Source organism: Palaemon carinicauda, chromosome 1 (assembly GCF_036898095.1).
Source record: "Palaemon carinicauda isolate YSFRI2023 chromosome 1, ASM3689809v2, whole genome shotgun sequence".
In the NCBI taxonomy this organism is placed as follows: Eukaryota; Metazoa; Arthropoda; class Malacostraca; order Decapoda; family Palaemonidae; genus Palaemon; species Palaemon carinicauda.
Genome location: NC_090725.1, coordinates 331,827,250 through 331,847,617, shown reverse-complemented (window position 1 = coordinate 331,847,617; position 20,368 = coordinate 331,827,250). Strand labels below are relative to the sequence as shown.

The following is a 20,368-nucleotide window of genomic DNA, read 5'->3' as shown; positions in this document are numbered from 1 at the left end:
GATGCTCAGTCAGGTAGTGGATGAGTCTAACAGGGACCCTTTCATCGCTGGCCCTGTTCATCGTGTTAGGGAGACTCCTCCTCCGCCCCCTTCAGTATCATCTAGCTGCTCACTGGATAAAGGACATGACGCTAGAGACGGTCTCAGTTCCTGTTTCCGAAGAGAGGAGGTCTACTCTCGCGTGGTGTAAGAACAGCTTTCTTCTCAAGGAAGTCTACCTTTGGCTGTTCAGAAACCCGACCGCCGTCTCCTCTCGGACGCATCAGACACGGGCTGGGGTGCGACTTTGGACGGACAGGAATGCTCGGGAACATGGAATCAGGAGCAAAGGACACTTCACATCAATTGCAAGGAGTTGTTGGCGGTTCATCTGGCCTTGATAAACTTCAAGTCCCTCCAGCTTAACAAGGTGGTGGAGGTGGACTCTGACAACACCACAGCCTTGGCTTACATCTCCAAGCAGGGAGGGACTCATTCGTGGAAGTTGTTCTAGATCGCAAGGGACCTCCTCATCTGGTCAAAAGATCGAAAGCTCACGCTGGTAACGAGGTTCATTCAGGGCGATATGTATGTCATGGCAGATCGCCTCAGCCGGAAGGGTCAGGTCATCCCCACAGAGTGGACCCTTCACAAGAATGTTTGCAGCAGACTTTGGGCCCTGTGGGGTCAGCCAACCATAGATCTGTTCGCTACCTCGATAACCTAGAGACTCCCGTTGTATTGTTCTCCGATTCCAGACCCAGCAGCAGTTCACGTGGATGCTTTTCTGCTGGATTGGTCCCATCTCGACCTGTATGCATTCCCGCCGTTCAAGATTGTCAACAGGGTACTTCAGAAGTTCTCCTCTCGCAAAGGGACACGGCTGACGTTGGTTGGCTCCGCTCTGGCCCGCGAGAGAATGGTTCATAGAGGTACTGCAATGGCTGGTCGACATTCCCAGGACTCTTCCTCTAGGAGTGAACCTTCTACGTCAACCTCACGTAAAGAAGGTACACCCAAACCTCCACGCTCTTCGTCTGACTGCCTTCAGACTTTCGAAAGACTCTCAAGAGCTAGGGGCTTTTCGAAGGAGGCAGCCAGAGCGATTGCCAGAGCAAGGAGAACATCCACTCTCAGAGTCTATCAGTCTCAAGGGGAAGTCTTCCGAAGCTGGTACAAGGCCAATGCAGTTTCCTCAACCAGTACCACTGTAACCCAGATTGCTGACTTCCTGTTACATCTAAGGAACGTAAGATCCCTTTCAGCTCCTACGATCAAGGGTTACAGAAGTATGTTGGCTGCGGTTTTCCGCCTCAGAGGCTTGGATCTTTCCACCAACAAAGATCTACAGGACCTCCCTAGGTCTTTTGAGACCTCAAAGGAACGTCGGTTGTCCACTCCAGGCTGGAATCTAGACGTGGTCCTAAGGTTCCTTATGTCATCAAGATTTGAACCTCTCCAATCAGCCTCTTTTTAGGACCTCACATTAAAAACTCTTTTCCTCGTGTGCTTGACAACAGCTAAAAGAGTAAGTGAGATCCACGCCTTCAGCAGGATCATAGTTTTCACATCTGAAACGGCTACATGTTCCTTGCAACTCGGTTTTTGCTAAACGAGCTTCCTTCACGTCCTTGGCCTAAGTCGTTCGAGATCCCAAGCCTGTCCAACTTGGTGGGGAATGAACTGGAGAGAGTACTTTGCCCAGTTAGAGCTCTTAGGTACTATCTAAAAAGGTCTTAACCTTTACGAGGACAATCAGAAGCCTTATGGTGTGCTATCAAGAAGCCTTCTTTTCCAAGGTCTAAGAACTCAGTTTCTTACTATTCAGGCTTCTGATTAGGGAAGCACATTTTCATCTGAAGGAAGAAGACCTTGCTTTGCTGAAGGTAAGGACACATGAAGTGAGAGCTGTGGCTACTTCAGTGGCCTTCAAACAGAACCGTTCTCTGCAGAGTGTTATGGATGCAACCTATTGGAGAAGCAAGTCAGTGTTCGCATCATTCTATCTCAAAGATGTCCAGTCTCTTTACGAGTACTGCTACACCCTGGGACCATTCGTAACAACGAATGCAGTAGTAGGCGGGGGCTTAGCCACTACATTCCCATAATCCCATAACCTTTTAACCTTTCTCTTGAATACTTTTTATGGGTTGTACGGTCGGCTAAGAAGCCTTCCACATCCTTGTTGATTTGGCGGGTGGTCAATTCTTTCTTGAGAAGCGCCGAGGTTAAAGGTTGTGATGAGGTCCTTTAGTATGGGTTGCAGCCCTTGATACTTCAGCACCTTAGAGTTGTTCAGCCTCCTAAGAGGAACGCTGCGCTCAGTAAGGAAGACGAACTTATTAAAGGCAGAGTAATGGTTCAAGTCGACTTCCTTACCAGGTACTTATAATTTCATTGTTATTTTGAATAACTGATAATATGAAATACGGGATACTTAGCTTCTTGATATACATGTACACTGGTTTTCACCCACCTCCCTGGGTGTGAATCAGCTACATGATTATCGGGTAAGATTAATATTGAAAAATTTTATTTTCATTAGTAAAATAAATTTTTGAATATACTTACCCGATAATCATGATTTAATTGACCCACCCTTCCTCCCCATAGAGAACCAGTGGACCGAGGAAAAATTGAGGTGGTGTCAACAAGAAGTACTGCAGTACCTGGCCACAGGTGGCGCTGGTGAGTACACCCCCCTCTTGTATAGCGATCGCTGGCGTATCCCTTCCGTAGAATTCTGTCGGGCAACGGAGTTGACAGCTACATGATTATCGGGTAAGTATATTCAAAAATTTATTTTACTAATGAAAATAACATATTTCACAAAATGTCTAAGAAACTAAAAAAAAGATTTTAATCTTTTCATCTACCCTCATGGATTAGCAGCTCCAGGAATACCTAGAGGGCCATTAGTCAGGAAATGCTGATGGAAATGAGTTCTAGGGAAAACAAAGAGGGACCACATTGCCAGTTGCTGAGACACCTATAGCTACTGTTACAAGAGTTCCTCTTTCTGCCAAGATCCTTTTTCCAATTTGTTAAGGAGCCTTTACAAGCAATAACTTTAACAGGCTTCTGAACTGTTATCACAGTCTAATCCATGTTCCATATAGCCCCTGGAGTAAACTCATAGTATCTTAGACATATTGTAGATTATCCAAAAATATGTCCTCCTTCGTCCTATTAAAACTTGTTGTTCTTGAAAGGCTGGTTGCTTCCGGTGATCTAATTGATATGTCCTTACTATATTTCTTTTAATAAAACCATAAAACCAGTAAGCACCAGCCGTCTAATGTTCTGTCCATGAATTCAGAATAGGTTTGTTGCCGTATATAACATACTGATATGCCAATTTCCTTACGCCCTTCAGAGATAAGCCTTAATAAATATTGGCTGCACTTTTACGATATGTAGATAGCTTCTTTGTTCCATACCTGGAATACAAACCACGCTATTTAATAGGGGTATTACTTTCGGCATAGCTGAAATGACGAGACATTAATTTTTAACGAGGGTTTACTACCCACACCGCTAGTTAGCGAGGGTAGGGGAGGGTAGCTTGCTGCCCCTCCCCCCTCTCACACACACCTGTGCTAGAGCCCACTTTGCTCTCGGCTCGGTTGGTAGTCGGACGTGTCCGCTTTCATCCTTGCCGTCATTTGGCAGCCATTTAATGCTTTTTTGCTTTTTCTTTTCTAGTTCTGTTTGTGAAGTTGGCCTCTGCGATTATGCGCACCTGCCCTGGGTTTCCCGACCGCCCCTGTGGAACATTCATGTCGGCGGTCGAGACAGATCCTCATGCCCTTTGTCCTTCCTGTAATGCCCAACGGTGTGATAGCAATAACAGGTGTGGTGAGTGTAGGGAGTGGTCTACCTCCCAGTGGGAGAGGTTTTCGCGACGACGGAAGAAGAAGTCCAAACTGGATATTTCTCCTTCGAAGGTCTCTTTGAAAGGAGAAAAACCCAAGGCCTCTTCTTCCGTTGCCCAAAGCTCCTCCGAAGCTCCCACTCGGTCGGTCTCTTTCGAGAGACCGTCGAGTGGTAGCGTAGACCGATCTTCTGTTTACCAAACTCGGGGCTTGAGAGATGACGTTGCTTCCCCTAGTGAAGCAGCTCCACCTCTCCCCCTGGGGGAGGATATGTCACTAATCCCCCTTTTACAGCTTTGGTCCTCCTTGGGGCTTGAGGGTTTGCCCTCCAAGGAGGTTTTACTTGACTACATCCGATTGGGTGCCTCTGTCAAGTAATCGCCGTCACCGAGAGAGGTTGATCCTCTGTCTCTTGTCGACGTTGTTGTGTCAGAGGTAACCAATGCGGTATCACCCATCACCTCTGCCTCCTCAAACCCTACATTAGCTGACGGCTTAGTTTCTCCCGTTCCTGTTCAACCAACGAGGGAGAAACTAAGTCCAACAGTCTCTCCTGCTAGTGTTTCTTCCCCTCGGGGGAGTTCACTTACAGAGACTCCTCTTCGGAGGACTGCAGAAGGTCAGCTCGCTGACCCTATGGCCCCCAGAGGGCGCATTCGTCGCAAGGCTCGCCTTCCTCTTCGCCAGAGAGGCCTGGCAAGTCACTCTGTGGTGGTGATGAGCGACACCACCACAGTAGTGGCCTACATCAACAAACAAGGAGATACTTTTTTGCAGCAACTATCCCATCTAGCAGTAGAGATACTGTACTGAGATGGGCTGAAGTCCACTCGATACCACTATTGGCACGCTTCATTCCGGGCAAAAGGAATGTGCTCGCCGACAATCTGAGCAGAGCATCTCAGGTAGTGAGTACCGAGTGGTGTTTGGATCATCTACTAGCCAACAAAGTCCTGACTTTGTGGGGTTCTCCGACTGTGGATCTTTTCGCAACGGCCCTGAACTTCAGGCTCCTGCTGTACAGTTCCCCAGTCCCAGTCCCCAAGGCTCTCTGACAAGATGCTTTCCAACATCGGTGGGACAACATCGACGTTTATGCCTTTCCCCCGTTCTGTCTGATGAGGAGGGTACTCAACAAGACCAGAACATCGGTCAATCTTTCAATGACCTTCATAGCTCCACTATGGCATCACGCGTAATGGTTCCTGGACCTTCTGCAACTCCTAATGGAGCTACCAAGAGAACTCCCTCCATAACACAATCTACTCAAACAACCACATGCCAACATCTTCCACAAAGCCGTAGGTTCACTACGACTGCATGCGTGGAGACTATCCAGCATCTCCTCTCTGAGAGATGATTTTCGCAACAAGTTGCTGTCAGGATGTCTGGACACCTGCGAAGGTCTTCGGCAGCAGTCTACCAGGCAAAGTGGAAAGTCCTCTGTGGTTGGTGTCGTGGAAGGGGTATCTCTCCACTCGATGCCACTATTCCAACAATAGTAGAGTTCCTCGTGTATTTGCGGGAAGAAATGCGCCTTTCAGTCTCGGCAGTGAAAGGCTATCGCTCACCCTTAAGTCTAACCTTCAGGCTGAAAGGAATGGACATTTCTTCTTTGCTGGAACTTTCCCTACTCATACGAAGTTATGAACTTACTTGCCCTCAGTGGGAAGTGAGACCTCCCCCATGGAATGTGGTTCGAGTTCTCAGGTCTCTTAAGAGACCTCCCTATGAACCATTATGCCAGGCATCAGATCGCCACCTAACCTGGAAGACGGTATTCCTGCTAGCTTTGGCCTCGGCCAAGCGAGTCAGCTAACTTCATGGTCTCTCGTATGACATCGCCCATTCAAGGGGATGGGGAGAGGTAATGTTCAGCTTCATCCCTGAGTTTATTGCTAAGACTCAGAATCCGGGAGTAGCGGATCCTCGATTCGACTCCTTCCGGATTTCTAGTCTCCGTACTGTAACAGATGACCCAGACCATCTCTTACTATGCCCAGTAAGGAGCTTGAGGCTGTACCTCAAAAGAACAGCTGCAGCCCGTCCTCATGTGCCAGCACTATTCGTCAGCACAGGGACTAAGAGGAGGGTCACCAACAACACCATCTCTGCATGGATTCGTAGGGTCATTGACCTGGCCTTGAATTCAGACCCTCCTCCGTCACGTCGCCCTAGAGCACTTGATGTCAGGGGCATAGCTACGTCCCTGTCCTTCAAAAGAAATTTTTCAGTGACGCAGGTTCTTCAAGGTGGGGTGTGGAAACCTCAAACAACATTCACATCCCACTACCTGCAAGACGTGACCCACAAGAGACTCGATACGTTCGCTATCGGCCCTGTGGTGGCTGCACAACCGTTGGTTTGAAAACCTCAAGCTCCTTATTGGACAAGTAGCAGAAGGTTGAGGGCATTGTTACCCGGTTTTAGTCTGTATGAATGAAAAGGTTTGACTGGCCCTTATTCTTTTCTTCATCATCCCCTCTCTTGGGGAAAGCAGCATCCTGGGTTCTCTGCATAGCTGACCTCAAACCACTGCAGGTAAACCATGCTCCCTTGTGTTCCTAGTGTTAAGTTAATACTGTTACGTCCCCATACCCTGATGAGGTGGTATTGGGGAAGTCCTAGTCTACAAGTTTCCATCTAAAGAACTTCAGAACAACTTCCCAGGACGAGTCACACTTCTTCATACCTTCACACACACAGCTTGCGTAGGCCGCAGTCCTTGCATAGCAAGGTTCTAGCGAGGTGCAGGGACTTCTTATTCCTGGGGTGCTTACACACTCAAATAACGAGCCCGCGGGCAAAGTTAAAAGCCAGACTGGCTGGGACGTCCACCCTTCCTAATGGGTGAGTCGCCCCTATTAAATAGCGTGGTTTGTATTTCAGTTACGGAACAAATGACAAATTCGTAGATAATTTGTATTTGTCCTAACTATACAAACCTTAGCTATTTAACCAAACTTGCCCGCCAGCCCTATCCCTCTTGAAGTCCTACCTCCAAGCAAAGTGAGCTCAAGCACAGGTGTGTGAGAAGGGGGTGGGGGGGGGGGGCAATCTACCCTCCTAGTTAGCGGGGTGTGGGTTGTAAACCCTCGTTAAAAATTAATGGCTCGTCATTTCAGCTACGCCGAAAGTAATACCCCTGTTAAATTGCTAAGGTTTGTATACTGTAGTTAGGAAAAATACAAATTATCTACGAATTTGTCATTTTCATATTGATTAGAGAATACTTGTCTGTGTTGTGTTTAGCCCACTGTAAATGATGAACTTCCTTCACTCTTTGGTTGTTTATTAGTTATTTTCTGGCAATAATGTGCACATGTTTGAAATGGAATACCAAAATCCTTTGCAACCCCTCTTAATTGGCTTGTGCTCACACTCTAAACATTTGACTGCCCTTAGTAACACTCTAGATGGAGTTGCGGCTTGTCCAGTTTTTCTTTGGTATGCTCTTACCATGTCTGAGAATCAGATATGAAAAATATTGTAAGATTTTAAGATTGATGGTTGGGTATACTAAGTAAAAACTTTTGAGAAAAGTTTTATGTCTGTAACATCTTGTTCTAAAGTATTAGACTATGCACTTATAACTTTATAATGGTAAGAATTTGCAATAGCAAGGTAGCTGTTGTGTCGTAATACCATTGGAGATAAGTACAGAAGTACTATAATTATTTTTTCTTTTTTTTCCCAGCAGGTAGCTCCCAAGGCTGTGTTGAATCCCTAAGCAAGCTCCGAGTATACAGACTTCATGTCATTGGAATTGAATGCAAATATGTTGGATAGCAGTAAAGTATTAGATATGAGACAAGCTGTATTTAGTCGAGCACCCCTCTCTTACAGGGTGGGGAATTCTACACTTCATGTTCAGGTATTGTACAGAGGAGTATTATCACAGTTTGTATGATTGCTAGGTTTTTTCAGGTATCGTACAGAGGAGTATTATCACTTGTTTGGGTGCTATTATAGTATGCTATCTACCACCGATTTTGCTATCTACCACCCCTCTCTGACTATAATGATACCTATCATCAGTCCCTAAAAAATACGGTCTACTTGCTAATCCGCCTCTAATAAGGAGGATCACTACTGACTTGATAACCTAACATTAACCTAACCTAATCTAACCTAACTCAACCCAACCTAACCTAACCCAACCTAGCGTAACCTACAAACTGCTTATAATTATGCATCCATGTTGTCCTGCCAATAAATATTATCAAACTATCATTAAAGTCCAATGAGGATAACATACTGGTGGTAAGTAATCTGTTTGATAATCCTCATCAAACAGGAGGATTAACATTGACGGTAGATAACATACTTTGTGGTAGATACCATACTATAGTAGAAATTCGACGGTAGATAGCATACTATAATAGAAATTTGACGGTAGATAGCATACTATAATAGCACCCTTGTTTGTATGATTGCTAGGTTTTTTCAGGTATTGTACCGAGGAGTACTATCACAGTTTGTATGATTGCTAGGCTTTTTCAGGTATTGTACAGAGGAGTATTATCACAGTTTGTATGATTGCTAGGTTTTTTCAGGTATTGTACAGAGGAGTATTATCACAGTTTGTATGATTGCTAGGCTTTTTCAGGTATTGTACAGAGGATTATTATCACAGTTTGTATGATTGCTAGGTTGTCATGATCAAATGAAGTTATGAGGAACATCTGACAAAATTTAGTAGTGGGTGTATGTTTGGGAAAATTTGATTTAACCCTTTTACCCCCAAAGGACGTACTGGTACGTTTCACAAAACTCATCCCTTTACCCCCATGGACGTACCGGTACGTCCTTGCAAAAAAACTGCTATTTAAATTTTTTTTGCATATTTTTGATAATTTTTTGAGAAACTTCAGGCATTTTCCAAGAGAATGAGACCAACCTGACCTATCTATGACAAAAATTAAGGCTGTTAGAGCAATTTAAAAAAAATATACTGCAAAATGTGCTTGAAAAAAAAATAACCCTGGGGGGTAAGGGTTGGAAATTTCCAAATAGCCTGGGGGTAAAAGGGTTAATTGCTGATTATTTGCAAATGTACGATATTATGTTGATAGAAATAACTTGATGCTAATGTACTTTTGTTTGGGATAGCTGTTCAGACTAGAAACAAGATTGCAATATTTGATTTAATTGCTGATTATTTGCAAATGTACAATATTATGTTGATGGAAATAATTTCATGCTAATATACTTTTGTTTTGGATTGCTGATCAGACTAAAAACAAGATTGCAGTATTAATTCATTTGTTATGTCATAAAGGGTAGCATGTATGTTATTCTAGTCTCTTTAATATTATCCTTGACCTTATTTCAGACAAAATTTGTCACCTTTGTGGCATTAGTGGGATTGATATCTTTGTTAGTACTTTTTATCATCATGCCAACGTCGAGGATGAGCACCAGTAATTTGACCAATGATCTTTTTGGGCATGGGGAAGAACATGGCCATGGGCATCATCATCAGAGGAATTGGTTCACATTTTATAACAGGTGAGGGGTAGTATTGAAATACATTAATATCTCTCAGATTTGTGTTTTTTATAGCAGGTGAGGGACAATATTGAAATGCATTTCTATAACAGGTGAGGGACAGTGTTGAAATACATTAATATCTCTCAGATTCGTGTTTGTTCCGTAACTGAAATACAAACCACGTTATTTAATTGTGGTATTACTTTCGGCGTAGCTGAAATGACGAGCCATTAAAGTTTAGCGAGGGTTAACTACCCACACCGCTAGTTAGCGGGGTGTAGGGGAGTGCAGTTTGTTACTGCTCCCACTCACACACCTGTGATTTAGCTCACTTTACTTTTGGCTCGGATGGTGAACGGACGTTGCCGCTCTTCATCCTTCGCATTGTTTTGGACTGCCATTAATCTGTTTTTGCTTTTTCTTTTTCTAGTGTGTGGTTGTGAGTTAACCTCTACAACCATGTGCACCTGCCCTGGACTCACCGGCCGGCCCTGTGGAACATTTATGTTGGCGTTGGAGACAGATCCCCACACCCTTTATCCTACCTGCAGAGGTCAACGGTGTGATAGTGATAATAAGTGTAATGAGTGCAGGGAGTGGTCCTCCTCCCAGTGGGAGAAGTTTGGGCAACAGCGGAAGAAGAAGTCTAAGCGGGATATTTCTCCTTCGAAGGTTCCTTTGAAGGGAGGAAAACCCAAGGCCTCTTCTTCCGTCTCCCGACCCACCTCCGAAGCTCCTACTCGTTCGGTCTCTTCCGAGAGACCGTCTAGTAGTAGCGTAGACGAGTTTAATGTCGGCCAACCCCAGTCCTTGAGAGATGGTGTTGCTTCCCCTAGCGAAGCGGCCCCACCTCTCCCCCCGGGTGAGGCCTTGTCACTAACTTCCTTATCACAGGTTTGGTCATCCTTGGGACTCTCGGGTCCGCCCTCCAAGGACCCATTGCTGCAAATCATCCGCAGGGGTGCTAGTGTGCAGCAGTCATCATTGCCGTCAGAGGTAGATCCTGTGGCCCTTGTCGACGTTGTGGTGTTAGAGGTGTCGCCTATGATCTCGTCCGACTCCTCTACTCCTCCAGACTCTCCAGCTGTTGCTGCCTGCTTAGTTTCCCCCTTTCCTGATCATCCTTCAAGGGGGAAACTAAGTCCGTCTGTCTCTTCTGCGAGTGTTTCTCCCCCTCGGGGGAGTTCACTCATAGAGACTCCTCTTCAGACTGCTTCGGCGTACGGTCAGCTTGCTGATCCAACGATCCCTAGAGGGCGCCTTGAAAAGCTCGCCCTCCACTTCGCCTTAGAGGTCTCCTTCCACCATCGGTAAAAAGGTGCCTCTTCAGCTCTCCAGCTTCGTTGTCGCAGCCTTCACCTGCAGAGGAGCCTCCGCTGCAGTCATCTTCAGTGCCTGGACCTCCTACTAGTCCTCTAACTTCGGTCCTGGACCTCTCTGCAGATTGTTCGCGATCTCCATCGGTGGATGCTCGCCCTTCCAAAGGGCACATCCCGGTTCCTGATCAACCATCCATCAGATCTGCCGACCTTCCATCACTGTTCCTGTTCCCGGTAAAGCCTCTTGAGGCCCTACCGAAGTGTGCTGCTGCGCGCCACCGCCCTTCAGCTTGCCAACCTCCTGCAGGACACCAGCGCTCACCAGCAGCTCGTTAACACCAACTTGCTTGTCAGCGCTCTACAACGCTTCGACACGCTCCTTCACCTGCTCGCCCTCATAGACGGCAGCTGCAACATGCGCCTACGCGCCAGCGCTCTCCTGCGCGCCCACGGTCTCCTACGCGCCAGCACTCTCCTGCGCGCCCGTGATCTCCTACGCGCCAGCGCTCTCCTTCGCGCCAGCGCTCACCTACGCGCCAGCACTCCTAAGCACCAGCACTCTCCTGTGTGCCAGCGCTCTCATGCACGTCGGCAAGCTCCTGCGCGCCATCACTCTCCTGCACGCATGCGCCATCACTTGCCTACGCGCATGCACCATCACTCGACCGCATGTGCGAACTTGCGCGCCAGCGCTCTCCTAAGCACCAGGTCTCTCCCGCGTGCACGCACCAGGACATGCGCACCTGACACTCGCCCGCGCACGCCAACACGTGCGCGCCACCACTCATTCGCGCGCAAGCCAATTCCCGCCTATGCGCCAGCTCTCACCTGCGCGCCAACTTTCGGCCGCCGCGCGCCAATATTCTCTTGCGCGCACCAACGTTCGCCCGCGTATCAGGCATGTGCACAGGAACTGCACCTGGCCAGGTCATCATCGCCTCACTCCCCTCCCCGCAAATGCATTTCAGCATGCCCATCAGTAAAAGGGGAACAGTCTTCTGCAGAGGGGTTCAGGATCCCGAAATTGCCTTCTTGTAAGGCAGACCCACCTATTACGGTAACTCCTCGTAGGGGATCTATCTGACAGTGTATCGGTCAGTCAGCAGCCATGGTTCAGTGCTCTAGTCAGAGCTGTAGCACATGCCTTCAATCCTGCCCTGTCTGGCTGCTCGTCAGAGCAGCTTATAGCTCCAGACTCTCGACACGTAACCATGGCTTCCTCCACCCCATTGAAGAGGAAAAGAGGAGTTTCCGACATGGTCACTTCCTCGAGGGTGAAACTGACTCTGGTCAGGCCATCAAGGCTAGTCCCTCTGGCATCTCCCCAGGGATATTCTCCCACCTCACCTTTACCAAAGAAGTCGCGTGAGGAAAGGCCCTCCTCCATTCCACTGTCGCAGGAAACTTCCCTTCACGCTGAGAGTTCCCCACCATCAGAAATCAGGAAGAACACAACATCCAAGCCTTCGATGTTGGAGTTTTACCTCCTTCCTTGGAAAGTCCTCCACCTGGACTACAAAGACGGAGACAGCCAGCCACTCGAGGGATGTACGCGACCCACCCCGGGAAGAGCTCTTGGGGATGCAACTCCGACTAAGGAAGGAGAGCAAAAAGAGTCAGAATATGCATTCTGGCAGGATTAGGATTATCAGCGGGTTTACCGACCCAGAGATACCCCCTCAGGAGGGCAACGATACAGTCTTAGACCGTATCTTTGGCACCCAGAAACCCTCAAAGACCAGTGTAGCCCTGCCCTGGTCTCAAGGGCTGAAGGGTGCCAGGGCTAAGATCGCCCTATAGCTCTCCGAGTTTGCCTCCATCAACCGTTCCGGCTCTACCAACAAGCTCCTCTCACCTCTTCGTGTACAACAGAGGAGGTACTTTGAGATCCTTGGGTAGCCCAGTCCAGCTCTTCCTCTTCACCACTCTGGAAGAGCTAACTAAGGGGATCTCTCTTGAGAGACACTCTAGCCGGCAGGTCTCTTTCTCAACGGCCGAAATCCTTAATCAGGATAAGGTCACAGGGTATGCTATGCAGGCTACTTCGTGGCTGGATATCTGGCTAGGGACCTTGGGAATCCTGGTACGGACCGAGGTGTTCTCCAAGGAACATACCATGAAGGCAATGGAGACTTTCCTTCTCTCGGGCACTCGCACGATCGAGTTTCTTGCCCACCAAGTTTTAAACTTGTGGGCAAACACCTTGAAACAAACGTCGAGATGTGGTGTCTGAGAGATTTCACTATCAAGTCCCCAACATCAAGATAACTAGGCTCAGACATTCCTCTCTAGAGGGAGCCCACCTGTTTGAGCCTTAGGATGTTGAACATGGTGCTGAGAGGTGGAGGAAGTCCCATCAGGACTCCCTCCTCCATAGGGCTTTGACATCCAAGCCCTATAAACCTCCAGCTCCTCAGCAGTCCCGTCCAACCAAGACCACAACAACGAAGACAGCAGCAAAAACAGTGGAGTCTAATAAGCCCTTTCCTGTCAAGGACAGGAAAGGCAAGAAGTCCTCCAGGGGAGGGAAAAATCCTAGAGGGAGCAGCCGAGGCTGCAAACACTAGGATAGGCACTCCCCTTGCTTGTCCACCAGTGGGGGGATGCCTACAAAGTTGCTCGGACAGGTGGAAGCAACTCGGGGCCGATCCCTGGACAATTTCCGTGGTTCATCTAGGATGTCGCGTCCCGTTCGTAACATCTCTCCCTCCCCTGACCAGGAATCCAGTGTCAACAGACTCCTTTGCCATGGGATCAGCAAAGGGGGTAGGCCCTTCAGGCAGAAGTCCATACCCTGTTGAAGAAGGGCGCTCTCCAAGAGGTCCTCGACGGGTCCCCAGGCATCTTCAGTCGGCTCTTTCTTGTAAGAAAGGCGTCTGGAGGCTGGAGACCAGTCATCGACCTCAAAGCCCTGAACAAGTTTGTCAAGCAAACTCCGTTCAGCATAGAGACGGCCGACACAGTCAGACTAGCGGTAAGATCTCAGGACTTAATGTGTACACTGGACTTAAAGGACTCGTACTTCCAGATCCCAGTCCATCCGTCTTCAAGGAAGTGCTTAAGATTCACCCTAGACAAGAGGAAGTACCAGTTCAAGGTGCTGTGCTCAGAAAAGTATCTCCATATAAATCTCCTAGAGATGAAGGCCATCTTCCTGGCCCTTCAACAGTTCCAACAGTACCTGGCAAGTCACTCTGTGGTGGTGATGAGCGACAAGACGACAGTATAGTGATGCCTCTGGATACGAAAGTTTCTGCTTACGAAAATTTCAGGGTACGAAAAGCGATTCGAAGATTTTTATGCCCCAGTATACGAAAAAATTTTCTGGATACGAAAAGCTTACGAGATCCCAACTCGTCGCTGTGAGTAATTTTAAAAAGCGCGCGCCGCCAGACTTTGAACTTGGGTAAACTCACTCACTCAGCCTCCCGCTCACCCATTGGTTATCTCCCTACTCAGATGCTAGCTGACGCCATAAGATCCTGCTTTCCTATTGGTCGGCAACTATCCCACCTTGCTTTCGCACGGGCGTTCATCTCTCTCTCTCTCTTTTCGTTCCGACTGCTGTATCGTTAACATTGACTTTGTGTGCTTTCGCTTGTTTGACGTAGTGTTAAATACATTCGTACGCCACGTGTTATCGTTATTAAACATTCTTTACTGTGCACTGTACTGTATTAGTGTTTACTACATAGTATGTAACGTACGTAGTGTATTATTGAGCTTAATACTGTAGCCATGGGTCCCAAGAATGTTGCCGAAGGAAAGAAGAAGACGATGCACTCGATGGAGACGAAACTCGAAATCGTGAAAAAGTACGAGTCTGGCGTGCGTTTAAGTGCGATCGCCAAGGAGTATGGCCGGAATCCGTCTACGATAGGCACCATCCTGAAGCAGAAGGCGGCCATCAAAGCAGCGACACCTTCTAAGGGCGTCACTATTTTCTCCAACAAGAAAACCCACGTGCATGACGAGATGGAGAGGCTGCTTCTTGTGTGGATCAAAGACAGAGAGATCTCAGGAGACACCATCACTAAGACTACAATTTGCCAGACATCAGGGGCAGGAGAAGGAACATCCCAGCAGGAACCCCCAGAGTTCAAGGCTTCTCGGGGGTGGTTCGAGAAATTCAAGGGAAGGACTGGTATTCATTCAGTGGTACGGCATGGGGAGGCAGCCAGCTCGGACACGAAGGCCGCCGATGCCTTTGTTAAAACGTTTGAAGAGTTGACTCTGCAAGGAAGGCTACAGTTCGCAGCAAGTTTTCAATTACGACGAAACTGGGCTTTTCTGGAAGAAAATGCCTCGTCGGACGTTCATCACGGCTGAGGAGAAGAGGCTACCCGGACATAAGCCTATGAAGGACAGGCTTACCCTTGCTTTTTGCGCAAACGCCAGTGGGGACTGCAAGATAAAGCCCCTGCTGGTGTACCATTCTGAAAATCCCCGAGCCTTCAAAGCCCACAAAGTCATCAAGGAGAACCTTCCCATGATGTGGAGGGCGAATGCTAAAGCCTGGGTAACGAGGCAACTTTTCATTGATTGGGTGAATGTCTGCTTCGGTCCGACTGTCCGAAAATATTTGGGAGAAAAGCGCCTCCCTATGAAATGTCTGCTGGTGTTGGACAATGCTCCAGCTCACCCTCCTGGCCTCGAGGAATATCTTCTGGCCGAGTATTCCTTCATAAAGGTCCTGTATCTACCGCCTAACACCACCCCTCTCCTCCAGCCCATGGACCAGCAAGTTATTTCTAATTTCAAAAAATTGTACACGAAGCATCTCTTCCAGAGATGTTTCCAAGTCACAGAAAGTACAAACCTCACTCTGCGTGAATTCTGGAAAGATCACTTTAATATCGTGATATGCCTCAAACTCATCGATCTCGCCTTGGCAGGAAGTTTCGAGGCGTACCCTGAACTCATCTTGGAGGAAGCTGTGGCCTGATGTTGTCTCTGCACGAGACTTCGAGGGGTTCGGGAAGCCTGGAGGCGAAGCCGAGATCGTTGACGATCCTGAACCCATTCAGCAGTCTGAGGTGGCTGACATCATACATCTTGGTACGTCCATGGGGCTGGAAGTTAGCGCCGAGGATATAGATGAACTTATCGAGGAGCACCACGAGGAGTTGACGACGGACGACCTGAAGGAGTTGGAGACGATGCAAATGAGTATTGTTCAAGAGCAGTTCTCTAGCGGTGATGAGGAGGATGTTACACCTTTGAAAATGTCAGACATTAAGGACATTCTCGCATGTTTCCATAAAATGGCAGACTACGTTGAAAAGGAACATCCAGAAAAAGTTTATACCAACCGTGCGCTTCAACACTGCAATGACGTTTGCCTAACGCATTTTAGAAATGTGTTGAAAAGTAGGCAGAAACAAGATGGGCCGAAATCTACTGGATACCACTATCGGCACGCTTCATTCCGGGCAAAAGGAATGTGCTTGCCGACAACTTGAGCAGAGCATCTTAGATAGTGAGTACCGAGTGGTCTTTGGATCATCTAGCAGCCAACAAAGTCCTGACTTTGTGGGGTTCTCCGACAGTTGACCTCTTCGCAACGGCCCTGAACTTCAAGCTCCCGTTGTGTGTTTCCCCAGTCCCAGACCCCAAGGCTCTCTGGCAAGATGCATTCCAACAACGGTGGGACAACATCGACGTTTATGCCTTTCCCCCGTTTTGTCTGATGGGGAGGGTACTCAACAAGGCCAGAACATCGGTCAATCTTTCAATAACCCTCATAGCTCTGCTATGGCATCACGCAGAATGGTTTCTGGACCTTCTGCAACTCCTAACGAAGCCCCCAAGAGAACTCCCTCCACGACACAATCTACTCGGACAACCACATACCAACATATTTCACAAAACTGTAGCTTCGCTACGATTTCACGCCTGGAGACTATCCAGCATCTCCTCTCAGAGAGGATTTTCTCAACAAGTTGCGATTAGGATGTCTGGACACCTGTGAAAGTCATCAGCAGCAGTCTACCAGGCAGTAAAAAGTCTTCTGTGGTTGGTGTCGTGGAACAGGTATCTCTCCTCTCGATGCCACTATTACAGCAACAGCAGAGTTCCTTGTGTATTTGCGTGAAGAAATGTGCCTGTCAGTCTCGGCAGTAAAAGGCTATCGCTCAGCCTTAAGCCTCGCCTTTAGACTGAAAGGAATGGACATTTCATCATCGCTAGAACTTTCCTTACTCGTATGGAGTTATGAATTTACCTGTCCTCATCAGTCTGAAGTGAGACCTCCCCCATGGAACGTGGTTCGAGTTCTCAGGTCTCTTAAGAGACCTCCCTATGAACCTTTATGCCAGGTAACAGATCGCCACCTGACTTGGAAGAGGGTGTTCTTGCTAGCTTTGGCTTCAGCCAAGCGAGTCGGTAAACTTCATGGTCTCTCATACGACATCGTCCATTCAAGGGGATTGGGAGAGGTAATGTTCACCTTCGTCCCTGAGTTTATTGCTAAGACTCAGAACCTGGGAGTAGCGGATCTATGATTCAACTCCTTCCAGATTTTGAGTCTTCGTTCTGTAACAGAAGATCCTGATCATCTCTTACTCTGCCTAGTGAGGAGTTTGAGGCTCTACCTTAAGAGAACAGCCGCAGCCCGTCCTCGTGTGCCTACACTCTTCGTCAGCACAAGAAGGACCAAGAGGAGGGTCACCAAGAACACCATCTCAGCATGGATTCGCAAGGTCATAGACCATGCATTGAAGCCAGACCCTCTTCCTTCACGTCGCCCCAGAGCTCATGATGTCAAGGGCGTAGCTATGTCCCTGGGATGCAAGAGAAACTTCTCAGTGACGCAGGCTCTTCAGGCTGGGGTGTGGAAACGTCAGACCACATTCACATCCCACTACCTGCAAGACGTGACCGACAGGAGACTCAATACGTTCTCTATCGGTCCTGTGGTGGCTGCACAACAGCTGGTATAAGACTTCAAGCTCCTTATTGGACAAGTAGCAGAAGGTTGAGGGCATTATTACCGGGTTTTAGTCTGCGTGAATGAAAAGGTTTGACTGGCTCTTATTCTTTTCTTCATCCTCCCCTCTCTTTGGGAAAGCAGCATCCTGGGTTCTCTGCAGATGCTGACCTCAAACCACTGCAGGTAAACCATGCTCCCTTGTGCACCTAGTATTAAAACTAATACTGTTGAGTCCCCATACCGTAGCAAGGTGGTATTGGGAAAGTCTTGGTTACAACAATTTTTCCTTCTAAAAGACTCGGAATAACTTTACCTGGACGGTCACACTTCTATATATCTCAACATACAGCTTGCGTAGGCTGCGAACCTTGCATAGCAAGGTTTTAGCGAGGTGCAGGGACTCCTTATTTTTGAGTACAGTAGGTCCTCGGGTTACGACGGTCCCGACTTACGCGGTTTCGCCGTTACGAACGCGCCCCATAAAAATATAAAAATAATATTAAGCGTCGTTCCGTCTTACACCGTTAGCGTCGTAAGCGACGTAAACAATTGCGAACTAGTTTCTAGCGCGCGGTGGATGAATACGCTTTGCGGTGGTTGTGGGCGAGGAAGACGGCGTCGCTCAGTTCCACTCATACGCCATTTTTGGTTGTGATTGCCTGTTCTTTCTCTCACGTGTTTGATCGTTTTTTTGAACTTTTTGCCCTTCATTATGGCTCCAAAGCGCAAGGCAGATTCTTCTGATGGTAGTGCATCGAAGAAAAGGAAGGCCATCACCATGGAAGTGAAATTAGACATTATTAAGCGGTCTAAAAACGGTGAAACGCCAACGAACATTGGCCGATCGCTTGGCCTTAGCCGTTCGACCGTGGCTACTATCCTTAAAGATAAGGAGCGCATTGTTGAACACGTAAAAGGATCTGCTCCAATGAAAGCAACAGTGATAACGAAACAGCGTAGTGGTTTAATTATCGAAATGGAAAGGTTATTAGTGCTTTGGTTGGAAGATCAAAATCAACGGCGTATTCCAGTGAGCTTAATGGACACAGTTGACCATGTTATCAAGAACATTGTTGCCCTGAGTAAGGAAACCGATTTGGAGATGGAGGTTGATGATGTTACGGAGCTGCTAGAATCTCATGGAGAGGAGTTATCTGCTGGGGACTTGATACAACTGGAGAAGCAGATCATAGAGGAAGAGGAAGAAGCCCCCACCCCAGACCCTAAGGCTTTCACAAGGCAGGGCTTGTCAAAAGGTTTTGCCGAGATACAACAAGCATTGGCAACTTTCGAGGCTCAAGATCCCAACATGGACAGGTTCACCAGGGTTTCCAGAGGTGTCATGGACTTACTGCAGTGTTATAAGGAGATTTTGGATGAGAAGAGGATCCTCTCTGTCCAGTCTAACCTGGAGCGGTATTTTAAGAAAGTAGAGAGAACTGCACCCTCTACATCAGCTGCCTCTACTACTCCAGATTTGCCTGCAACAGAGCCTCTACCATCAACCTCAGCTGCCTCTATTGCTACAGAGCCTCTGCCATCAACCTCAGCTGCCTCTGCTTCTCCAGCTTCTCCACCACCTCTTGTAGGCTCTTCACCTCCAGACTCGCCTGCCCCAGCTTCTCCAGCATCTTCTGTCTCACTTCCAGAGAATCCTGATTCACCTGCCCCAGTTTCTCCAGCATCTTCTGCACCTTCCTCTCCACAATAAACCAGTCTCTCCGTCCCTTGCAACATCCCTTCCAGTGTGCAAGCCAACCATAGGAATAAGGTAAGGAATTGTTCTCTTTTTTTTTTTATTGATATTTACTTTAATTCATGTGGTAAGGAATTGTTTTCTTTTTTTTTATTGATATTTACTTTAATTCATGTGGTAAGGAATTGTTTTCTTTTTTTATTGATATTTACTTTAATTCATGTGGTAAGGAATTGTTTTCTTTTTTTTTATTGATATTTACTTTAATTCATGTGGTAAGGAATTGTTTTCTTTTTTTATTGATATTTACTTTAATTCATGTGGTAAGGAATTGTTTTCTTTTTTTTTATTGATATTTACTTTAATTCATGTGGTAAGGAATTGTTTTCTTTTTTTATTGATATTTACTTTAATTCATGTGGTAAGGAATTGTTTTCTTTTTTTATTGATATTTACTTTAATTCATGTGGTAAGGAATTGTTTTCTCTTTTTCTAATATTGTTTTTATGTCATTTGATACATTTTATTATAGTACAGTATACAGTAATACTTTACAGTACAGTACAGTACGTATATTTATGGTGTTCCGACTTACACGGAAATTCGGGTTACACCGCGTCTTAAGAACGGATCAGCGTCGTAACCCGAGGACCCCCTGTACTGACATACTTGGATAAGGAGCCCCCAGGTAAAGCCAAAAGCCAGATTGGCTGGGACGTCCACCCTTCCTAATGGGTGAGTCACCCCTATTAAATAGCGTGGTTTGTATTCCAGTTACGGAACAATTGAAAAATTCGTAGATGATTTGTATTTTTCCTGACTATACAAACCTTAGCTATTTAACCAAACTTGCCCGCCAGCCCTATCCCCTTGAAGTCCTACCTCCAAGCAAAGTGAGCTCAGTCATAGGTGTGTGAGGGGGAGCGGTAGCAAGCTACCTTCCCTACCCCCTGCTAACTAGCGGTGTGGGTAGTTAACCCTCATTAAAAATTAATGGCTCGTCATTGCAGCTACGCCGAAAGTAATACCCCTGTTAAATAGCTAAGGTTTGTATAGTTAGAAAAAATACAAATTA

General features: G+C 47.1%; 1 protein-coding gene across 4 annotated transcripts in view; it reads left to right on the top strand.

The window, feature by feature from the left end:
• LOC137658787 (soluble calcium-activated nucleotidase 1-like) overlaps positions 1–20,368 on the top strand; it is a 117,184-nt gene that overhangs the window by 32,324 nt on the left and 64,492 nt on the right. For 3 of the 4 annotated variants that reach the window (XR_011047430.1, XM_068393844.1, XM_068393821.1), the window contains exons 2-3: positions 7,552–7,728; positions 9,190–9,365. Coding sequence is in view for 3 of the 4 variants with exons in the window: in XM_068393844.1 (XP_068249945.1) it covers positions 7,609–7,728; positions 9,190–9,365 (296 nt within the window). In the remaining variant the exon portion in view is untranslated. The remainder of the gene's footprint in view (positions 1–7,551; positions 7,729–9,189; positions 9,366–20,368) is intronic. The other variant, XM_068393830.1, reaches the window with a different exon arrangement.